The sequence below is a fragment of the Hyla sarda genome, chromosome 9 (assembly GCF_029499605.1).
Source record: "Hyla sarda isolate aHylSar1 chromosome 9, aHylSar1.hap1, whole genome shotgun sequence".
Classification (NCBI taxonomy): domain Eukaryota; kingdom Metazoa; phylum Chordata; class Amphibia; order Anura; family Hylidae; genus Hyla; species Hyla sarda.
Genome location: NC_079197.1, coordinates 134,533,979 through 134,553,247, shown reverse-complemented (window position 1 = coordinate 134,553,247; position 19,269 = coordinate 134,533,979). Strand labels below are relative to the sequence as shown.

Sequence of the window (19,269 nt, the reverse complement as noted above, 5' to 3'; positions counted from 1 at the left end):
TGGCTCATAAGTGACCACATACAGAAATACATAGGGGGTAATAGTATAATAAGTGATAGCCAGCATGGGTTTACTAAAGATGGGGTGGCTGTGGATATTGGCCCACAGTCTTTGTGTCTAAAAAAGGGGCAAAAAAGGCACAAGCAGGGTTTTTTGCACCTTTTTTGCCCCTTTTTGTTTACACATTTCTGCTGATTTTGAGTTGCAATCCACTGATTTTGGCAATAGACATGATATGGAAGGGATTTATCATTGCGCCTTTTTGTAAAAAGGAGCAAAAAAAGGTGCAAAGCCACTGAAAAGTCTCTAAAACTACACCAGCCCAGACATGCTGTAGCTTTTTGGTGTATGACAGAAATTTCAGAAAATGTGACCTGCACAAAATTTATCAAAGCTCTTTGAGCTTTTAATAAATGTGGTTCTCCTACACATTACCAGCACACAAAAAAGGTGCAAAAAAATGCTTCACTTACAGCTACAATGATAAATGTGGGCCATGGTGTTTTTGGATTTTGCTAAAGCATTTGACACTGTCCCGCATTGATGTCTGATAGGTAAACTAGAGTCTTTGGAGGAGATTTATCAAAGCCTGTGTAGAAGAAAAGTTGCCCAGTTGCCCATAGCAACCAATCAGATTGCTTCTTTCATTTTTCAGAGACTCTTTTCAAAATGAAAGAAGCAATCTGATTGGTTGCTATGGGTAATTGGTCAACTTTTTCCTCTACACAGGCTTTGATAAATCTCCCCCTTTATATTTAGAAAATTTAGTTTGTAGCTGTACTGGAAGCTGGCTTAGGGGCGTTAACCAGAAAGTGATTGTCCATTATTCCAACTCTGATTGATCCACGTTTATTAGTGGTGTACCCCAAAATTCAGTTCAGGGCCCACTTTTGTTTAACTTATTTAATAACCTATATACCTTTAATAACATATAAGGGATGGGATTAACAGTTATGTTTCTATGTTTGCAGACACCAAGCCTTGTAGTACGGTACAGTCTATAGAAGATGTGCCTAGGTTACAAGATGACTTGGACACACTGAGCGTCTGGGCATTCACTTGGCAAATGAGGTTCTGTGTGGATAAATGGATCTTGGTACAAAAAACTGCATGCATAATATGTCCCAGCTATTGGTTTAGATTTTGATCAGGCTAGACTTCAATTTACCGAGTTACTTTCAGACAAATTCGATAAACTCACTAAAAGTGATCTTATTACAGCGATTTAAATAAGGTGACTAAACTAATGTCCAAGAGAGTAAAAGACCCGAGAAATAAAAATAAAATACCTTTTTTAAAAGATCTTAGCACAGGGACAAAAATATTCCATCCACAAGAAATTTCAAATACCATATATACGTATACGTATAAGCCAACCCGACTATAAGCCAAGGCCCCTAATTTCACCCCAAAAACCCAGGAAAAATTATTGACTCGACTATAAGCATAGGGTAGGAAATACATCATCCCCCCCTGTCATCATCCAGACCCCCATCATCATCACCCCCGTCATCATCCCCCCCTTCATCATCACCGCCTGTCATCATCCCCCCTGTCATCATCCAGACCACTGTCATCCCCACCCCCTTCATCATCACCGCCTGTCAATCCCTTCTCAATGGTCTCCAACCTGCAGACCTCCAGATGTTGCAAAACTACAATTCCCAGCATGTCCCGGACAGCCATCTGCTGTCCAGGCATGCTGGGGGTTGTAGTTTTGAAAAATCTGGAGGTTCGCAGATTGAAGACCACTGCGGCATTCGTCATCATCCAGACCCCCCTTTAAGTTTTCTACTCACCTCCCCTCGGTGGGAAGGAAGGGTGAGCTGGTCCGGGTCATCTATGCTGCAGGGACCGTCTGGTGGGGAGGATTAGTCGTTCCGGGCTGTCCATTCTCATCGCGAGGCCCCGGACTAGTGACGTTGCCTTGACGACGACGCACAGGGACAATCATGCGCAGGTACGTCTGCTGCGCACGGACATCCCTGTGCGTCGTCCCAGAGCGGAGAAGAGGGTCTCCTGGTGAAGATGGACAGCCCAGAACGACTAACCCTCCCCACCGGACGGTCCCTGCAGCATAGATGGCTCACCCTTCCTTCCCACCAAGGGGAGGTGAGTAGAAAACTTAAAGGGGGGATGTTGACAAAGGCCGCAATGGTCTTCAACCTGCGGACCTCCAGATGTTTCAAACCTACAGCTCCCAGCATGCCCGGACAGCCGATGGCTGTCCGGGCATGCTGGGAGTTGTAGTTTTGCAACGTCTGGAGGTCCGCAGGCTGAAGACCACTGAAGAAAGGATTGACAGGTGGAGAGTTCATTCAAGTATAAGCCGAGGGGGGCGTTTTCAGCATACGGTAAATTCAGTTGAATACTATAAACCCTACATCAACCTCCAGAAGACGATATATGTAATTTCACTCGATATATGTAATTTCCCTCGATATATGTAATTTCCTAGACAGATGTAACCTACCTGTAATACCTGAATCATTGAAAGCAAATTTACTGGAATCAATATCAATAGATGAAATTAAGAAAATTATCACTTCATTGTCACTAAACAAATCACCTGGCCCAGACAATTTCTCAGCCGAATTTTACAAAAACTTCAGATATATCATTGCTCCCCATCTTGCACTAACTTTTAACGAAGCAAAATGCTCACAGCATCAGTGGTGGCCATCTCGAAGCAAGACAAGGAACCTACTTGGCCTAATAATTTCAGGACTATCTCTCTTTTAAGCATTAATATAAAAATCTATGCAAAAATAATAGCTGAGAGACTAAAATCTGTGCTCCCTCATATAATTCACCATAACCAGGTAGGATTTATTTCTAAGAGACAAGCGAGTGATGGGGTTAGACAAAAAATAAACCTTATAATATGTCATGGGGAAGTAAAACTGGGAGAGTCACTGGTAGAGAGGGATCTGGGTGTACTTGTAGATCATAGACTACTGAACAGCGCGCAATGTCAGACAGCTGTTTGTCAGCATACACACATTATTTAAGATGGGTCTTGAAGAAATCAGAAACAGAAATAAGGAATATTCCTAGTAACCATTTTATTTAGCATTATTTAGGGACACAAAGGACAGCTTGGAAAGGGTTCTGTAGTAGCAAGCAGAATTATGGTAAATATGACCATATAAATATACAAGACTAGCATAACTGAGATTATGTTCCTCATTACCTTTGGAGCCCTTGGTTCTTCCATTTTTACTTTTGGTGGATGACTTAAGTTGATCTGGTTTACTAAAAGACATAGAAGACAATTCTTGCTTTACTCTCCATCTTCATCCCTATACCCAACAGTGATCACCAGTACTTACATTGGATGTCTGATGATGAGCGCCCAGCGTTTGGAAGACGTTTTTTTGACAGGATTCGAGAGAATGTTGAGAGGAACTGTTGAATAAAAGTTAAATTAATTCAATTCAGTATCACAGAAGTTGGGCCGTTTTTGTTGTAAGGCATGAAGGAAATCTGAAATTATCTTGAAGATGAAGGAACGTTTTTCATCTTAAAGAAGGTTTCTGCAAAAATAATTTTCAAGTTCTGTCCACCTCTGTTATGCACAAAATTAGAAAATCTTGACCAATCAAATATAAAAATTCTACAAGTTGGCCTCTAGCTATGAAGAACTAAGAATTCACTGGTGATATTGCTTGTGGTTAGTGGAGGCCCAAAGTACAGTGAGTTATTGGTAGAGCTATTGGAGTAGACACTTGTAGAGCACTTCTGTAATCAATATGCCTACCGTATATACTAGAGTATAAGCCGACCCAAGTATAAGCCGAGACCCCTAATTTCAACCCAAAATCCCAGGAAAAGTTATTGACTCGAGTATAAGCCTAGGGTGGGAAATACATCATCCCCCCTGTCATCATCCAGACCCGTCATTAACATCCTCATCATCATCATCACCGCCTGTCATCATCCAGACCCTCATCATCATCACCTGTTATCATCCCCTTGTCATCATCCCACACATCCCCCCTTCATCATCCCCTTGTCATCATCCCCACCCCCCTTCGTCATCCCCTTGTAATCATCCCACACCCCCCCCCTTCATCATCCCCTTGTCATCATCCCCACCCCCTTCATCATCCCACACCCCCCCTTCATCATCCTCTTGTCATCATCCCACACCCCCCCTTCATCATCCTCTTGTCATCATCCGCCCTCAGTGGTCTTCAACCTGCGGACCTCCAGAGGTTTCAAAACTACAACTCCCAGCAAGCTCGGGCAGCCATCGGCTGTCCGGGCTTGCTGGGAGTTGTAGTTTTGAAACCTCCGGAGGTCCGCAGGTTGAAGACCACTGCGGCCTTCGACATCATCCAGCCCCGGTCCGGTGCTGCAGGGCTGTCCGGTGAGTAGGTCGTCCGGTGGGATAGTGGTTCCGGGCTGCTATCTTCACCGGGGGCGCCTCTTCTCCGCGCTGCGGGCCCAGAATAGAGGCGTTGCCTTGACGATGACGCAGAAGTACGTTGGCAATGAACGTACCTCTGCGTCGTTGTCAAGGCAACGTGACTATTCTGGGGCCGGGCCCGAAGCGCTTAGAAGAGGCCTCCCCGGTGAAGATAGCAGCCCGGAACCACTATCCCACCGGACCACCTCCTCACCGGACAGTCCTGCAGCACCGGACCAGCGCTGAGCGGAGGTGAATACTGTACAGAACTAAAGGGGGTGAGAGGGGGCTGGATGATGTCGAAGGCCGCAGTGGTCTTCAACCTGCGGACCTCCGGAGCTTTCAAAACTACAACTCCCAGCAAGCCCGGACAGCCGATGGCTGCCCGGGCTTGCTGGGAGTTGTAGTCTTGAAACCTCTGGAGGTCCGCAGGTTGAAGACCACTGCGGGTGGAGAGTTCACTCGAGTATAAGCCGAGGGGGGGTGTTTTCAGCACGGAAAATCGTGCTGAAAAACTCGGCTTATACTCGAGTATATATGGTATATACCCTTAAGGTACATTCTACCTGATACCATGCATGTCTGTTGTTCCCTGTACAGTCTATGGTGCCAATCACTGGATTTCAAATATCTATATTTTCGGAAACATTAAGGCTATTTCACACATTGCACATCCGTCACAGTACCATCACAGTTTTACTGCCAAAATCTGCCTATTGCGTCCACATGAAATGAAGATAACTATAAATTCCTTTTAAATCACTGGTGTAACTATAATCCAAAATCTTGGTACAAATAATTTTCAAGAGTGGCTGTCCCCCCTTCCCCCTCAAGAAAACAGGGCCAAAATAGAAAACATAAAAAATCTATGTCATGACTCGACCTGGTTTTGGAAGAAGAGTTGCGTTCACTGGTGTTTAGTTGAAGCCTCTTGCATTGCTGTCAGGGGGCTTAGACATTGAGACAATCACATCTGGGCTCAGAGTCCACACCCCTTCAGGTGAATATAAATACCTAGCTAGTCTGTTCAGTCCTGTCCTGTGTTCAGTTCTTTTACACTAGCTCTTGTATACTCTTTGCTTGTTTAATCCTATGTAATCTGACCTTGGTTCTTGGTATTACTATTCTCTGCTATCAATTTTATAACTTTGCTGATATCTTAGTTTGGACCTGGCTTCTTTAACCACTCTGTGTGTTTATTCCCTTTGTTTTGTCTCTTATACTTTGCCTCTTATCCATTTGTTCCAGGACCTACTTCCCTGATGTCTGTACTATGTTGTTTATTGTTTGGGATCTTGTATTGCCTCTGCACTTACTGAGAACAGGGACTGCTGTCCAGTTGAGGATCCGTCATTTAGGGCAGATACTCAATTAAGCAGGGAAAGTGGCTTTTGGTAAACCCAGGGCTGCACTTATCCCTGCCCTATGTGACAATCTAAATCAAGGTGATATTCTCAAAGATACGATCTTCGAATAGGTTAGGCTAATATCTGGTTTCAGCAACTGACCCTCACCTCTGTGTCATCCTCTTCTTCAGCATTAGAGGTTTCATGATGCTTTTCTGGATTTCTTAATTTTTCTAACAATTCCTTTGTGAGAAAAGCACCAAGTCCTGTCTGGGCTACAAACTGGTGCTGAAAGAAAGTAGAGAAAATAGGCAAAAGTCACAGAAAGGTTTTAACAAAGAGCTAAGACTCTACTCCCATTAATGGCATGGCCTCCATTCATAACAAAGTCATGATGGCAGTGGCATATCCATCTTGTAATGAACTTCAATGAATTCTGATGGAACCCAATGAATTAGGGGATTGGTCCATTATTTTGGACAGCACTGTTATTAGACAAAACGTAATAAAATGCTGAATGGCAGTGAATGTGGACAAAGGAAAACTTAAATGTTAGATAAAGAAGAAAGACAAGCACAGATATATCAACAGTAAACTTAAAGGTAAAATAGAAAGTTAAAACATAAATCCAGTAGGCAGTTGAAAAAACAAGAAAACAGAAAGCATAAAGGAAAGAGACCTCCTCCGATACAGGTAGACGGTAATATAAGGTTTCCATTCCATTGTAATAGAAAACTTCCACGAGCACTATGGGTATTGCATACTATCAGTCTATACTGTACCACCAAACTTTCTTTGTAGACCTCTAGTTCTGTAGACAATACTTAGCACTTACTGTGAGCAACTTGGAAGCACTTGGTCTTTTCTTGGGGTTTTTGGTTAATGCCACCTTAACAAAGTTGTGAAATGCCGCAGACCTATGAAACCAAGAGAATGTTATGGGCATTACATAAGAGCCACTTTGCATCCCAATCCAGAAATTGTGCACTTTTGCAACCCATCACTCACCATTTTGACTTTTCCTTTAATTTAGGTGGCTGAAAACCACTTTTAGACATTAGGAAGAGAACCCTGGTGAGGTACATAAAAGAAAAAATGTTTAGTTAGAATTAGTAACTTGTCATGGGTTGTTGTCAGTTGTCATCAGTTTTACCATCATTTTAATAAACATAAATAAGCATATTTTTCAGTATCTTTCAATATACATCCCTGGTAAGTTAGCCTCCTGTCAAAAAGGAATACCCATTGACTTTACAGGCCCCAAAAACAGTCAACTAGTGACTACATTTGTGCCATTTCCAACAGATATATGTTCAGGACTCAAAAAGTGTAGCAGCCCCTATGCGGTAAATGACCCGAATGTACCCACTAGTAGACTGAATTTGGGTCAATAAAGTTAATGGAGCCGCTGCCAGTACATGGCTGTATACACTAGCATCCATTTCACTGGATGCCGATGTATGCAAGAAACATACAGTGAAATCATGATGGGATTTTTGGGGGTTTAAATAGTGTTTAAAGAGACAGTTTGGCTCATAGTTTGAACATTTCTGCTTGTAGAGATGTGATTTATGTTATTTTATTTTACTTTAAAAAAAATTTTTTATCATGGCGAGTCCTAGATTTCCAGTTGTTGCAAGAATAAAAGTCCTAGCATGCCATAATAGTCTGGAGCTGTCATTGCATGCTGAGAGTTATAGTCACTCTGTGGAGTAAACATTTGGCCTGCCCAGGGCCGGATTAACGTAGGGGCGGATGGAGCGGCAGCTCCAGGCCCCTGCGTTAAAATAGGCCCGGTGGCCCGCACAAACGGCCCGCATAGACCGACCGGTGCCCGTGACAACAATGTTAACAGCAGTGTTAACAGCATATAGGCCACCGCCGCAACTCCCTGCTCTCTGGCCAGACCGCAGGGAGTGAAGTTTAAAAATAAAAAAACATTTCCTGCGGGCCCCAGTGCTGCGTCCAACCAGCCCCTGCTGCCCCTTTAAGAGAGGAGGCTGATGGGGCTGGTCATGTGCCAAAGACACTGCAGCTTATTAGTTAATAGTCCCTGCCCGCCCGACCCCTCCCCCGGCTGCTCACCGCAGAGCTGAAGAGATGGCAGAGAGAGACACTGCCTCACAGCTGTACAGCCTCTGCGGTCTGGATCTTCCCTCCATGTGAGCTCCGTCCAGTCTGGTAGTCTCCCACCGGCAGAGGCGGCCATCAGTGCGAGAAAGAAGGTCAGAAGGTGACGAGCTCTGTAGATAAGTCCCAGTGGCCGGGCCTGGCTCTGGCTGCATTCATTATTAAGCAAGCAAGGTCAGTCACTAACTGTATACCAATGACTGTGCTGTGCCCTCTGCCCTATACTAATCAATCAATCTATCTATATATACACACACAGACATATACATATTAGTATATGCAGTATGGGCCAGCCAGGGAACACAGCACAGTCATTGATATACTGCAGAGTTTCCCAACCAGGGTGCATCCAGCTGTTGCAAAACTACAACTACCAGCATGCCCAGACAGCCCTTTGCTGTCTGGGAGTTGTAGTTTTGCAACAACTGGAGGCACCCTGGTTGGGAGACACTGATATACAGTGACATCATACTGCGGGGCTATATACATCAACTGTGCTGTACACACAGTGGGTACAGCACAGTCGATTTATATAGCCCCGCAGTATGATGTCACTGTTCTCACTGGCCCATACATGAAGTGTAAAAAAAAAAAAAAAAAAAATAATTAATTATAATAATGTGATTTAACCCCTTCCCTAATAAAAGTTAGAATCACCCCATTTTCCCATGAAAAATTGTAAAAAACAAACCTATAAACATATGTGGTATCGCCACATGCGCAAATGTCTGAACTAATAAAATATAATGTTAATTAAGTTACATAGTGAAAGGCGAAAGTGTGAAAAAATATCCAGAAGTGCACATTTTTTGTCACTTCATATACTAGAAAAAAAAAATAACACCCAATCAAACAGGTGTCATCAAAATAAAAATGGTCCTGATAAAAACTTCAGATCACAGCGCAAAAAATGAGCCCTCATATAGCTCTGTATGCGGAAAAATAAAATGGTTGTAGGGGGGAGAAGAGACACTTTAAAGGGGTACTCCGGTGCTTACACATCTTATCCCCTATCCAAAGGATAGGGGATAAGATGCCTAATCACGGGAGTCCTGCCACTGGGGACCCCCATGATCTTGCACGCGACACCCCGTTTCTAATCAGTCCCCGGAGTGTGTTCGCTCCGGGTCTGGTTACAGGCGACCACCGGGCCTGCGGCGTGTGACGTCACGTCTCCGCCCCTAAATGCATGTCTATGGGAGGGAGCGTGACAGCTATCACGCCCCCTCCCATAGGCTTGCATTGAGGGGCGGAGTGTGACGTCACACAAGGGTGGAGGCGTGACGTCACACACCGCCGGCCCAGTGGTCGCCTGTAATCAGACCCGGAGTGAACACGCTCCGGGGACTGATTACAAACAAGGTGCCGCGTGCAAGATCACGGGGGTCCCCAGCGGCGGGACTCCCGTGATCAGGCATCTTATCCCCTATCCTTTGGATTGGGGAAAAGATGTGTAAGCACCAGAGAACCCCTTTAAAGCAAACTCATTTTTGTACAACAAGAATTTTTTTTAAGTAGTTAAATAAAAATAACCTATATAAAATGGGGATCATTTCAATCGTATGGACCTACAGAATAAATATTAAGTCTTTTTATCGAAAAGTGCACTGCATAGAATCGGACGCACCCCAAAAGTTGCAAAATGGTGGGTTTTTTCAATTTTGCCCTCCTTGTATACTGGTATTAGTGGTGAGTGTGGTCTCAATGTACTAGACAGAATTTGCCATGGGACCCACAGGACACTAGTTACCCCCCTGATCTAATCTCTACCCCGCCGCCACTTGAGATTGATGCTGCAACAACAGCGCAATAGCCGATTGGATCAGTATGTGATGTCTGCAGAAAATGATGAAGGGGCCACAGGTTCCAGTTACGCCTAAGGCCTCTCAAATTCTAGAGCCGCCTCTGGTTAACAGTAAAAGAGGGCTGGCCCTGCGATGTCCCAGGCCGGCCCACAGGCTTACCTACGGCCCTGGTGGTGATGTGGCTGCGTAACCAGCTGACCTGCATGCCCCACATGACATCAGGGTAGCGTATGAGACTTCTCCCCCCGTTCGGCCAGCGCCCGCCAAGTTTGAAAAACTACTGTGTGTGCTGTAGCTGCCACCTGCCTGAGGTCCTGCCGCCGGCGCACATTACTCTCTGCCCCAGGAGTTTCCCCCAAAGGTATCACTAGTCCACCAGGCATAAACTGACTTGCCATTCAGGTGCACAGAAAAGCTAGGTGACAATGTCTCACCTAGCTTTTCCATGCTCCTGAAGGGCATGTCTGCTTATAGTAGCTGAGCTGAAGGAGATATGCCACTCAGGAGTATGAAAAAGCTAGGTGAAACATTGTCACCTAGCTTTTCTGGGTTGGGGAATGGCATATCTGCTTATAATAGCTCAGCCATTATAGACAGATTTGCCTATAACATATAGTCAAAGCTGTCTATAATAGCTGAACTATGATAAGCAAATATGCCATTCAGGAGCCCAGAAAAGTTAGATGACAATTTCTCACTTAGCTTTTTCATACTCCTGAATGGCATATCTGCTGATAATAGCTCAGCTGTTATTGACAGCTTTGACTATATGTTATAGGCAAATATGTCTATAATAGCTGAGCTATGATAAGCAGATATGCCATTCAGGAGCATGAAAAAGCTAGGTGAGAAATTGTTACCCAGCTTTTCTGTACTCCTTAGTTCCATTTCTGCTTATATTAGTTAAAGTGTAGCTCCCACCATCCTATTTTTTTTTCTGTCCCTGCCTATTGCCCATCTATCCCTAACCCCCTCACTGCTTTTAATTTTAATTTTTACTATATTAAAAATAACTTTTGTCTGCCTGGCAGTGTGCTCACTACCAGGCAGACTTCCCCAGCAGGCACCACGTCACTGATGCCTGCTGGGGGGGACTTCCGCCCTTAGTTCATCTACACAGGGTGCCTCCAGCTGTTTCATCACTACAACTCCCAGCTTACCCTGACATATATTGGCTGTCAGGGCATGCTGGGAGTTGTAGCATTGAAACAGCTGGAGGCACCCTGTGTAGATAAGCTATTAGTTAGTCACATGCGGCGCTGCGGCGCTAGCCAGTCCCCTCCGTCTCCCTCCCCCCGCGCCATACCCCGTTCCCTCCATCACAACCCCCCCCCCCCGCATACCTCGTTCCCTCCATCACAAACCCCCCTCCCGCATACCCCGTTCCCTCATTACACTTACTGCAGAGTCCGGCAGCGGGTTGTGCAGAGACAGAGGCGGCGGCGATGTGCGGGAGGAGTGGCCTCCCAGCCAGTGGCCGGGGAGCCAATGCGCTCGCTCCCTGCCTTTATGATTGACAGGCAGGGAGCGAGCGCAGGCTGAATGAAAAAGGACCGATGTCCGGCCGCATCAGTCCTTTTTCAGGCGTGACGTCACACCAGGCTGCAGCCGGCCACTAGGAGGGAGACCCCTAGTGGCCGGTTTTCAAATGTAAATTAAACCATTTTAATAAAAAAAATATATAAAAGTACGGTATATTAGAAATATGTTGTAGTACATAAGTACTACAACATATCAAAAATAAAGTTGGTGACAGTGGCCATTTAAGCTGTTATAGACAGAGTTGCCTATAATTTATAGTAAGTTATCCTTATAGGCTATAAGCAGCAATGGCATTCAGGAGCACAGAAAAGCTAGGTGACAATTTCTCACCTAGCTTTTCCATGCTCCTGAATGCCATATTTGCTTATAATAGCTCAGATATACCGTAATAGACAAATTTGCCTAGAAGTTATAGACAAATAACCCCTTCCCACAAAAAAGTGTTAAAAATAAATATATAAAAAAGTAAAGTAATACAATTGAATGAACCCATTCCCTAATAAAAGTTTGAATCATCCCCCTTCTCATATTTCAAATGAAAAATTTAAAAAAAACAAAAAAAAACATATGTAGTATCGCCGTGTGCGTAAATGTTCAAACTACTAAAATATAATGTTGAGTAATCCACATGGTCAATGGCCCAATTTTGGTATTGTTGTAATTGTATGGACCTATGGAATTAAGCTAATCGGGGAGATTTATCAAAACCTGTGTGGTACAGTTGCCCATAGCAACCAATCAAATCGCTTCTTTAATTTTTTTTTTTAAAGCCTCTGAAAAATGAAAGAAGCGACCTGATTGGTTGCTATAGGCAACTGCACCTCTCTTTGGATACAGGTTTTTGCTAAATCTCTCCCAATGTGTCACTGTTTGGGAAAAGTGCACTGTGTAGAAAGCCCCCAAAAATTGCATTTTTTTTTCAATTTTGTCCCACTAATATTTTTTGTGTTTCACTGTAGATTTCCTGGCAACGGAAGTGATGTCAAAGTATAATTGCTAACGCAACAAACAAGCCCTTGTATGAGTCTGTAGGTGGAAAAATAAGAGTTATGGGGGAGATTTATCAAAACTTGTTGCTTCTTTCATTTTTAAAATGCCTCTGAAAAATGATAGAAGTGATCTGATTGGTCACTATGGGCAACTGCACCGCTCTTTCTCTACACAGGTTTTGATAAATCTCCCCCTATGTCTAAATCATGTGACAAAATTGCTTTGTGTTGCGTTTTCATGTTATATACTTTGATAAAAAGGCCCATCACAATCTTCAGCACCAGGCCCATGATGCTCTTAATCCGGCCCTGGGCCTGCCCTAGGCATCCGGGGCTCCAAAGACTTCTTTAGGATACACCTCCCACAGCCAGGTTGGAAAACTGTGCAGGTATTATCCCCCAATAAGGCTTGTGATGCCATCCAGCACCAGATCTGATCCGCCGGACAGCATGGACAATCCCATTCAACAGGATTTGTTGTAACGTCAGTTTCCCCTCAGTGTATTAATCAACATACTGGATGGAAACCGAGCTGGATGCTGCATATTGGTGTACAGGCCCTTATAGGATTACACTGTACATTTTCTCTATACATGAGGGAGCTACTAAAAAGTGTACTACTAACCTTAAGGGATGTACATGAAACATAGGTGGCTGTAGCTCAGTTAGTTCAATGGCCGTGATTCCCAGAGACCAGACATCACATGTTTCTGTGTATCCTCCTTTGAATTCCACTGCGGCCACTTCTGGAGCCATCCTGCACCGAAAAATCCTAGTTCATTGCATAGCCATTTGTATGTGATAGGTGGTGAGACTATTTTTCCAAAAGGCTAGTTTATGTAGATGAACCATGACTGGATCATGTGATCAAGTGATTAATTATCTCTCAGGTCTTCCCTATAATATACATTACCAATAAGGAGTGCCAATGAAAGAATTCCTTCTAGCAAACGTCGCGGTGAGCTGAGCAGAAATTCCAAAATCAGCTGTAAAATAAATTACCAATGCCTTAGTATGCCATCTTCTTCCATACACCTTAGGATCTGTTCACACTTAGTTTGTTTTCCTTCTGTCAGATGTATATGTATGGAGTATTCTAAAGGAAGCCTACAGCATATGTCACTACAGCACATAATCACACAGTAACTTACCTTTTCCATTGCCTCACACCATAAAGAAAGAGTACACTGCACATTTCTTTCACAACATTCACCTGTAGAGGTATATTGATCCAAACAGGGCCAGTGTATGCCAAAAGGACCCTCTTTTGGGATAAACTGGGTGCACAGGATCCTATGGGGTGCTTTCCCAGCCCCTATGTCAAAAATGATTGCAAAGAACTGAACAGAACCTATGATGCCCCATAAAAAAGTTTTTTGTTAGATATGGGGTCCAACAACTATTTGAGGATGGGTTGTCGACTTTGCACAATTCCTTTTTGTTAGAAGATTTCCCTAAAAAAGGGCTGATCACAAGTGTTCAATTTCTCTGCAGTGCCACCACAGGGGAAAAAGAGGAATTACATATAACTCACTTGAAGGAAAACTGTCAGTCTGTCCCCCCACACTAAACCCAATACACTGGGTTATAGTGTAGGTGTCCAACAAGAGGTCACTTACTAAAATATGTTCAGTATGTCCTGAGATACAGTGGGGGGAAAAAAATATTTAGTCAGCCACCAATTTTGCAAGTTCTCCCACTTAAAAAGATGAGAGAGGCCTGTAATTGTCATCATAGGTATACCTCAACTATGAGAGACAGAATGAGAAAAAACATCCATAAAATCACATTGTCAGATTTTTTAAGAATTTATTTGCAAATTATGGTGGAAAATAAGTATTTGGTCACCTACAAACAAGAAGATTTCTGGCTCTCACAGACCTGTAACTTCTTTAAGAGTCTCCTCTGTCCTCCACTCGTTACCTGTATTAATGGCACCTGAATTAACTTCTTATCAGTATAAAAGACACCTGTCCACAACCTCAAACAATCACACTCCAAACTCCACTATGGCCAAGACCAAAGAGCTGTCGAAGGACACCAGAAACAAAATTGTACACCTGCACCAGGCTGGGAAGACTGAATCTGCAATAGGCAAGCAGCTTGGTGTGAAGAAATAAACTGTGGGAGCAATTATTAGAAAATGGAAGACATACAAGACCACTGATAATCTCCCTCGATCTGGGGCTTCACCCAAGATTTCACCCCATGGTGTCTAAATGATCACAAGAACGGTGAGCAAAAATCCCAGAACCACACAGCGGGACCTAGGGAATGACCTTCAGAGAGCTGGGACCAAAGTAACAAAGGCTAATATCAGTAACACACTACACTGCCAGGGACTCAAATCATGCAGTGCCAGACGTGTCCCCCTACTTAAGCCAGTACATGTACGGGCCTGTCTGAAGTTTGCTAGAGAGCATTTGGAAGATCCAGAAGAGGATTGGGAGAATGTCATATAGTCAGATGAAACCAAAGTAGAACTTTTTTGGTAAAAACTCAACTCGTCGTGTTTGAAGGAGAAAGAATGGTGAGTTGCATCCAAAGAACACCATACCTACTGTGAAGCATGGGGGTGAAAACGTCATGCTTTGGGGCTGTTTTTCAGCAAAGGGACCAGGACATGTAAAGGAAAGAATGAATGGGGCCATGTATCGTGAGATTTTGAGTGAAAATCTCCTTCCATCAGCAAGGGCATTGAAGATTAAAGGGATTAAAGGCAACGAAGGAGTGGCTTCGTAAGAAGCATTTCAAGATCTCAATCCCATAGAAAACCTTTGAAGGGAGTTGAAAGTCCTTGCTGGCCAGTGACAGCACCAAAACATCACTGCTCTAGAGGAGATCTGCATGGAGGAATGGGCCAAAATATCAGCAACAGTGTGTGAAAACCGTGTGAAGACTTACAGAAAACGTTTGACCTCTGTCATTGCCAACAAAGGGTATATAACAAAGTATTGAGATGAACTTTTGTTAGTGACCAAATACTTATTTTCCACCATAATTTGCAAATAAATTCTTTAAAAATCAGACAATGTGATTCTATGGATTTTTTTTTCTCATTATGTCTCTCATAGTTGAGGTATACCTATGATGAAAATTACAGGCCTCTCTCATCTTTTTAAGTGGGAGAATGTGCACAATTGGTGGCTGACTAAATACTTTTTTGCCCCACTGTATGTTCCCGAGAAGATCCTCTGCTAAATTCAGTGAATCGCACACAGAGGAAGGAGCTTTGCCGGCTAAATTTACATATTCATTGTCTGTGATGTGACTCCACTTCACTAGGCTGTGGGGTCACAGACAATGAATATGCAAATTGAGAAGGCGGAGCACCGCTGAATTCAGCAGAAGAGGGAAATATCTCAGGTCCTACTGGACGTATTTTAAGAAGTGACCCCCCTCATTGGACTCCTGTTCACCCACACTATAACTGAGTGTATTGGGTTTGGTGTCGGTAAACAGGCTGACAGTTTCCTTTTAAATCAATTGGCTCTCAGTAATAAAAACACAGACATGCCATGTCCTATAGCATGAAATTTATCATTTTTATCTTGTTCTTATGAGTAAATGTACACCTATCATTCCTCCAAACTCTTCCCAAATTATGGCATAGATTAACCTTCCAGTCAGAACTGACATGGACGTGAAGAATATTTACGAGCACCGGAACTTACCCAGTTTGACATCTCCATTGTCATTTAGAAGAATATTGGCTCCCTGGAAAGAAATAAACAAAATTATTTTCATGAGTTAATATGGGTTATATGGCAAGTAGGCATAGAAAGGATTGGCCATCCATTGTCAAACTCTGACTAATAATACCAGTTGACACCTGACAGATCGTACAATGGTGGAATCATTTAGGCTACTATCAAGACTAAAATGATCATGAATTCATTTTAAGACACCTAGGTGGTCAATAAATCATGAAGAATGAACAAAGCCAAGAGAAGTGGTCATAGGTAGGTCAAACTCTCTTGGTGCCCTAGGCAGGGGCCCCACACATATGATAACTAAATTAAACAACTATTAAATAAATGATCTCGTCCCTACCATTTATATATATATATATATATATATATATATATATATATTGTGATAAGGTGGCAAGGAAAGGGTGTATTTCCTTGGCTCACCCTGAAGAATCTCACCTGCTTCTTAATTGAGGCAGCAGGGAAGGGAGGTGTATATAAGATCAGTCTAATCTGTGCTCTCCCTGGGAAACAGCACGCTGCCGTAGGGGGACACTGGGACCCTGTTGAGGAAGCACACAGCTGAAGTTGTGAGTGGTCCAAGAAGTGGGGTCAACTGTGAGTAGCAGGTTGCAGGAGTCACATGTTTGACTGGCTGAGGGTAGCTCACCGGATAGTAGTCAGGGCATGCTGATATGTGTAGTCAGTGACCAGACGGTCTAGGATTTTATTTTGTTCCTGTGTTATGTTTGTTTTTCCCCTGCAACCTGTCTAAATAAAGCTGGCAAGGTGCCAGACTTGCATGAATAACCGTTGTCTGCGGGTTTATTGAGAGAAAACGTGTCCCGTGGCAGTGTCCAGGGCGGTCCCAGAGCTAATCCCTGAGACGGAATGTCACAATATATAACTATTAAATATATATATATATATATATATATATCTCCTGTATGTTTTCTTCTTGTGTGCTCAGAAATGCTTTTGAGTTAACCCCTTAAGGACCGGAGGTTTTTCCGTTTTTGCATTTTCGTTTTTTGCTCCTTGCCTTTAAAAAATCATAACTCTTTCAAATTTACACCTAAAAATCCATATGATGGCTTATTTTTTGCGACACCAATTCTACTTTGTAATGACGTCAGTCATTTTGCCCAAAAATCTATGGTGAAGCGGGAAAAAAAATCATTGTGCGACAAAATTGAAAAAAAAAACGCTGTTTTGTAACTTTTGGGGGCTTCCGTTTCTACGTAGTACATTTTTCGGTAAAAATGACACCTGATATGTATTCTGTAGGTCCATACGATTAAAATGATACCCTACTTATATAGGTTTGATTTTGTCGGACTTCTGGAAAAAATCACAACTACATGCAGGAAAATTAATACGTTTAAAATTGTCATCTTCTGACCCCTATAACTTTTTTATTTTTCTGTGTATGGGGCGGTATGAGGGCTCATTTTTTGCGCCGTGATCTGAAGTTTTTAACGGTACCATTTTTGCATTGATAGGACTTATTGATCACTTTTTATTCATTTTTAAATGATATAAAAAGTGACCAAAAATGCACTATTTTGGACTTTGGAATTTTTTTGCGCGCACGCCATTGACCGAGCGGTTTAATTAATGATATATTTTTATAATTCGGACATTTCCGCACGCGCTGATACCACATATGTTTATTTTTATTTTTATTTACACTGTGTTTTTTTTTTTATTGGAAAAGGGGGGTGATTCAAACTTTTAATAGGGGAGGAGTTAAATGACCTTTATTCACTTTTTTTTTCCACTTTTTTTTTGCAGTGTTATAGGTCCCATAGGGACCTATAACACTGCACACACTGATCTTCTATGTTGATCACTGGTTTCTCATAAGAAACCAGTGATCAACGATTCTGCCGGATGACTGCTCATGCCTGGATCTCAGGCACTGAGCAGTCATTCGGCGATCGGACAGCGAGGAGGCAGGAAGGGGCCCTCCCGCTGTCCTGTCAGCTGTTCGGGATGCCGCGATTAGCCGCGGCTATCCCGAACAGCCCGACTGAGCTAGCCGGGAACTTTCACTTTCACTTTTAGCCGCGCGGCTCAGCTTTGAGCGCGCGGCTAAAGGGTTAATAGCGCGCGGCGCCGCGATCGGCGCTGCGCGCTATTAGAGGCGGGTCCCGGCTTCACTATGACGCCGGGCCCGTCATGATATGACGCGGGGTTACTGTGTAACCCCGCGTTATATCAGAAGAGCAGGACCAATGACGTACCGGTACGTCATTGGTCCTTAAGGGGTTAAAGGGGTATTCCAGGATTTTTTTTTTTATTTGACTATGCTACAGGGGCTGTAAAGTTAGTGTAGTTCCTAATATAGTGTCTGTACCAGTGTGTGATGGTTTTCTCACAATTCTTATGTGATCTTCACCCCAATATTTATTTTTACCAGCATACAAAATGACTGCTGTCTCAGATTTTTCCCAGCTTGCTGAGACCTGACTCACTAGTCAGCTGATGACAGGGAGCCTGTCTGCTTCACTGGGTGGAGGGATCAATCTGCAACTAATGCAACAGCTGTAGGCACCCTGATTGAAAACCACAGGTCTTTTGAATGGATGCAGCTCATTTATGTTTCAATGGGTGGGGTGGCTGATGTGTGGGAGGGAGGAAAACGGAATTATGGAATTTGTAGGCTAAAAAGAAAACTCAAACAGGAAATACCAGTTCACAAAAAGCTATTAGCCACAGTGTTATGGTAATCTCACAACATAGCCATTTAGCCCCAAGACAAGCGCAGATCCTTCCTAAGAATGTCCATTACTGCCTGCCAGGTACGTACTAAAATCACCTTATGGTGGATAACCCCTTTAATAAAGGGAGGAATCCCGAAAGCTTGTCTTTACAAAATACTGTTAGTTCAATAAAAGAAGGTATTACAAGATTCTGCAACATCCTATGATTTTGCATTTGCATCACTGGACTAATATGGCTACTCCTAACTACTATATATATATATAGCATACTATCTTACAAATATACTATCGTCTTCCCTCTAACGCCTATTCCCCCCCCCCCCCCCCCCCCCCCCCAGGCAAGTGTAGTTCTCAGCGCAGGGGCAGAAGGCCTCTTTACAACATATGGAATGTGCTGTAGGGTCTGCCGGCTCTAGCAGTTGCTTTCATCTGCATCCCATGGCCCCCAATGACACCCTAGGCAGGCAGTTACTCCACCTTTGATGTAAGGTTTTCATCTTGCCTGTAGTTTTTACACATTGTTTCATTGAAGCAATAAGGACAGCAACTGGCACCCACCTTAATGTCCCTGTGCATCTTCCCTTGGTTATGAAGGTAGGACAGGCCCTGTGTAGAGATTACATTAGGA

At 43.4% G+C, this 19,269-nt stretch overlaps 1 protein-coding gene across 1 annotated transcript in view; it reads right to left on the bottom strand.

Annotated features, from left to right (window-relative positions):
- The window catches only part of MAP4K1 (mitogen-activated protein kinase kinase kinase kinase 1), a gene marked incomplete in the record, with an annotated part of 128,900 nt that overhangs the window by 19,085 nt on the left and 90,546 nt on the right, over positions 1 to 19,269 (bottom strand). Inside the window, 9 exon segments of the mRNA XM_056541500.1 lie at positions 3,194 to 3,255; positions 3,333 to 3,408; positions 5,926 to 6,045; positions 6,593 to 6,674; positions 6,766 to 6,828; positions 12,849 to 12,980; positions 13,137 to 13,209; positions 15,898 to 15,940; positions 19,200 to 19,247. Of these exon segments, the coding sequence (XP_056397475.1) occupies positions 3,194 to 3,255; positions 3,333 to 3,408; positions 5,926 to 6,045; positions 6,593 to 6,674; positions 6,766 to 6,828; positions 12,849 to 12,980; positions 13,137 to 13,209; positions 15,898 to 15,940; positions 19,200 to 19,247 (699 nt within the window).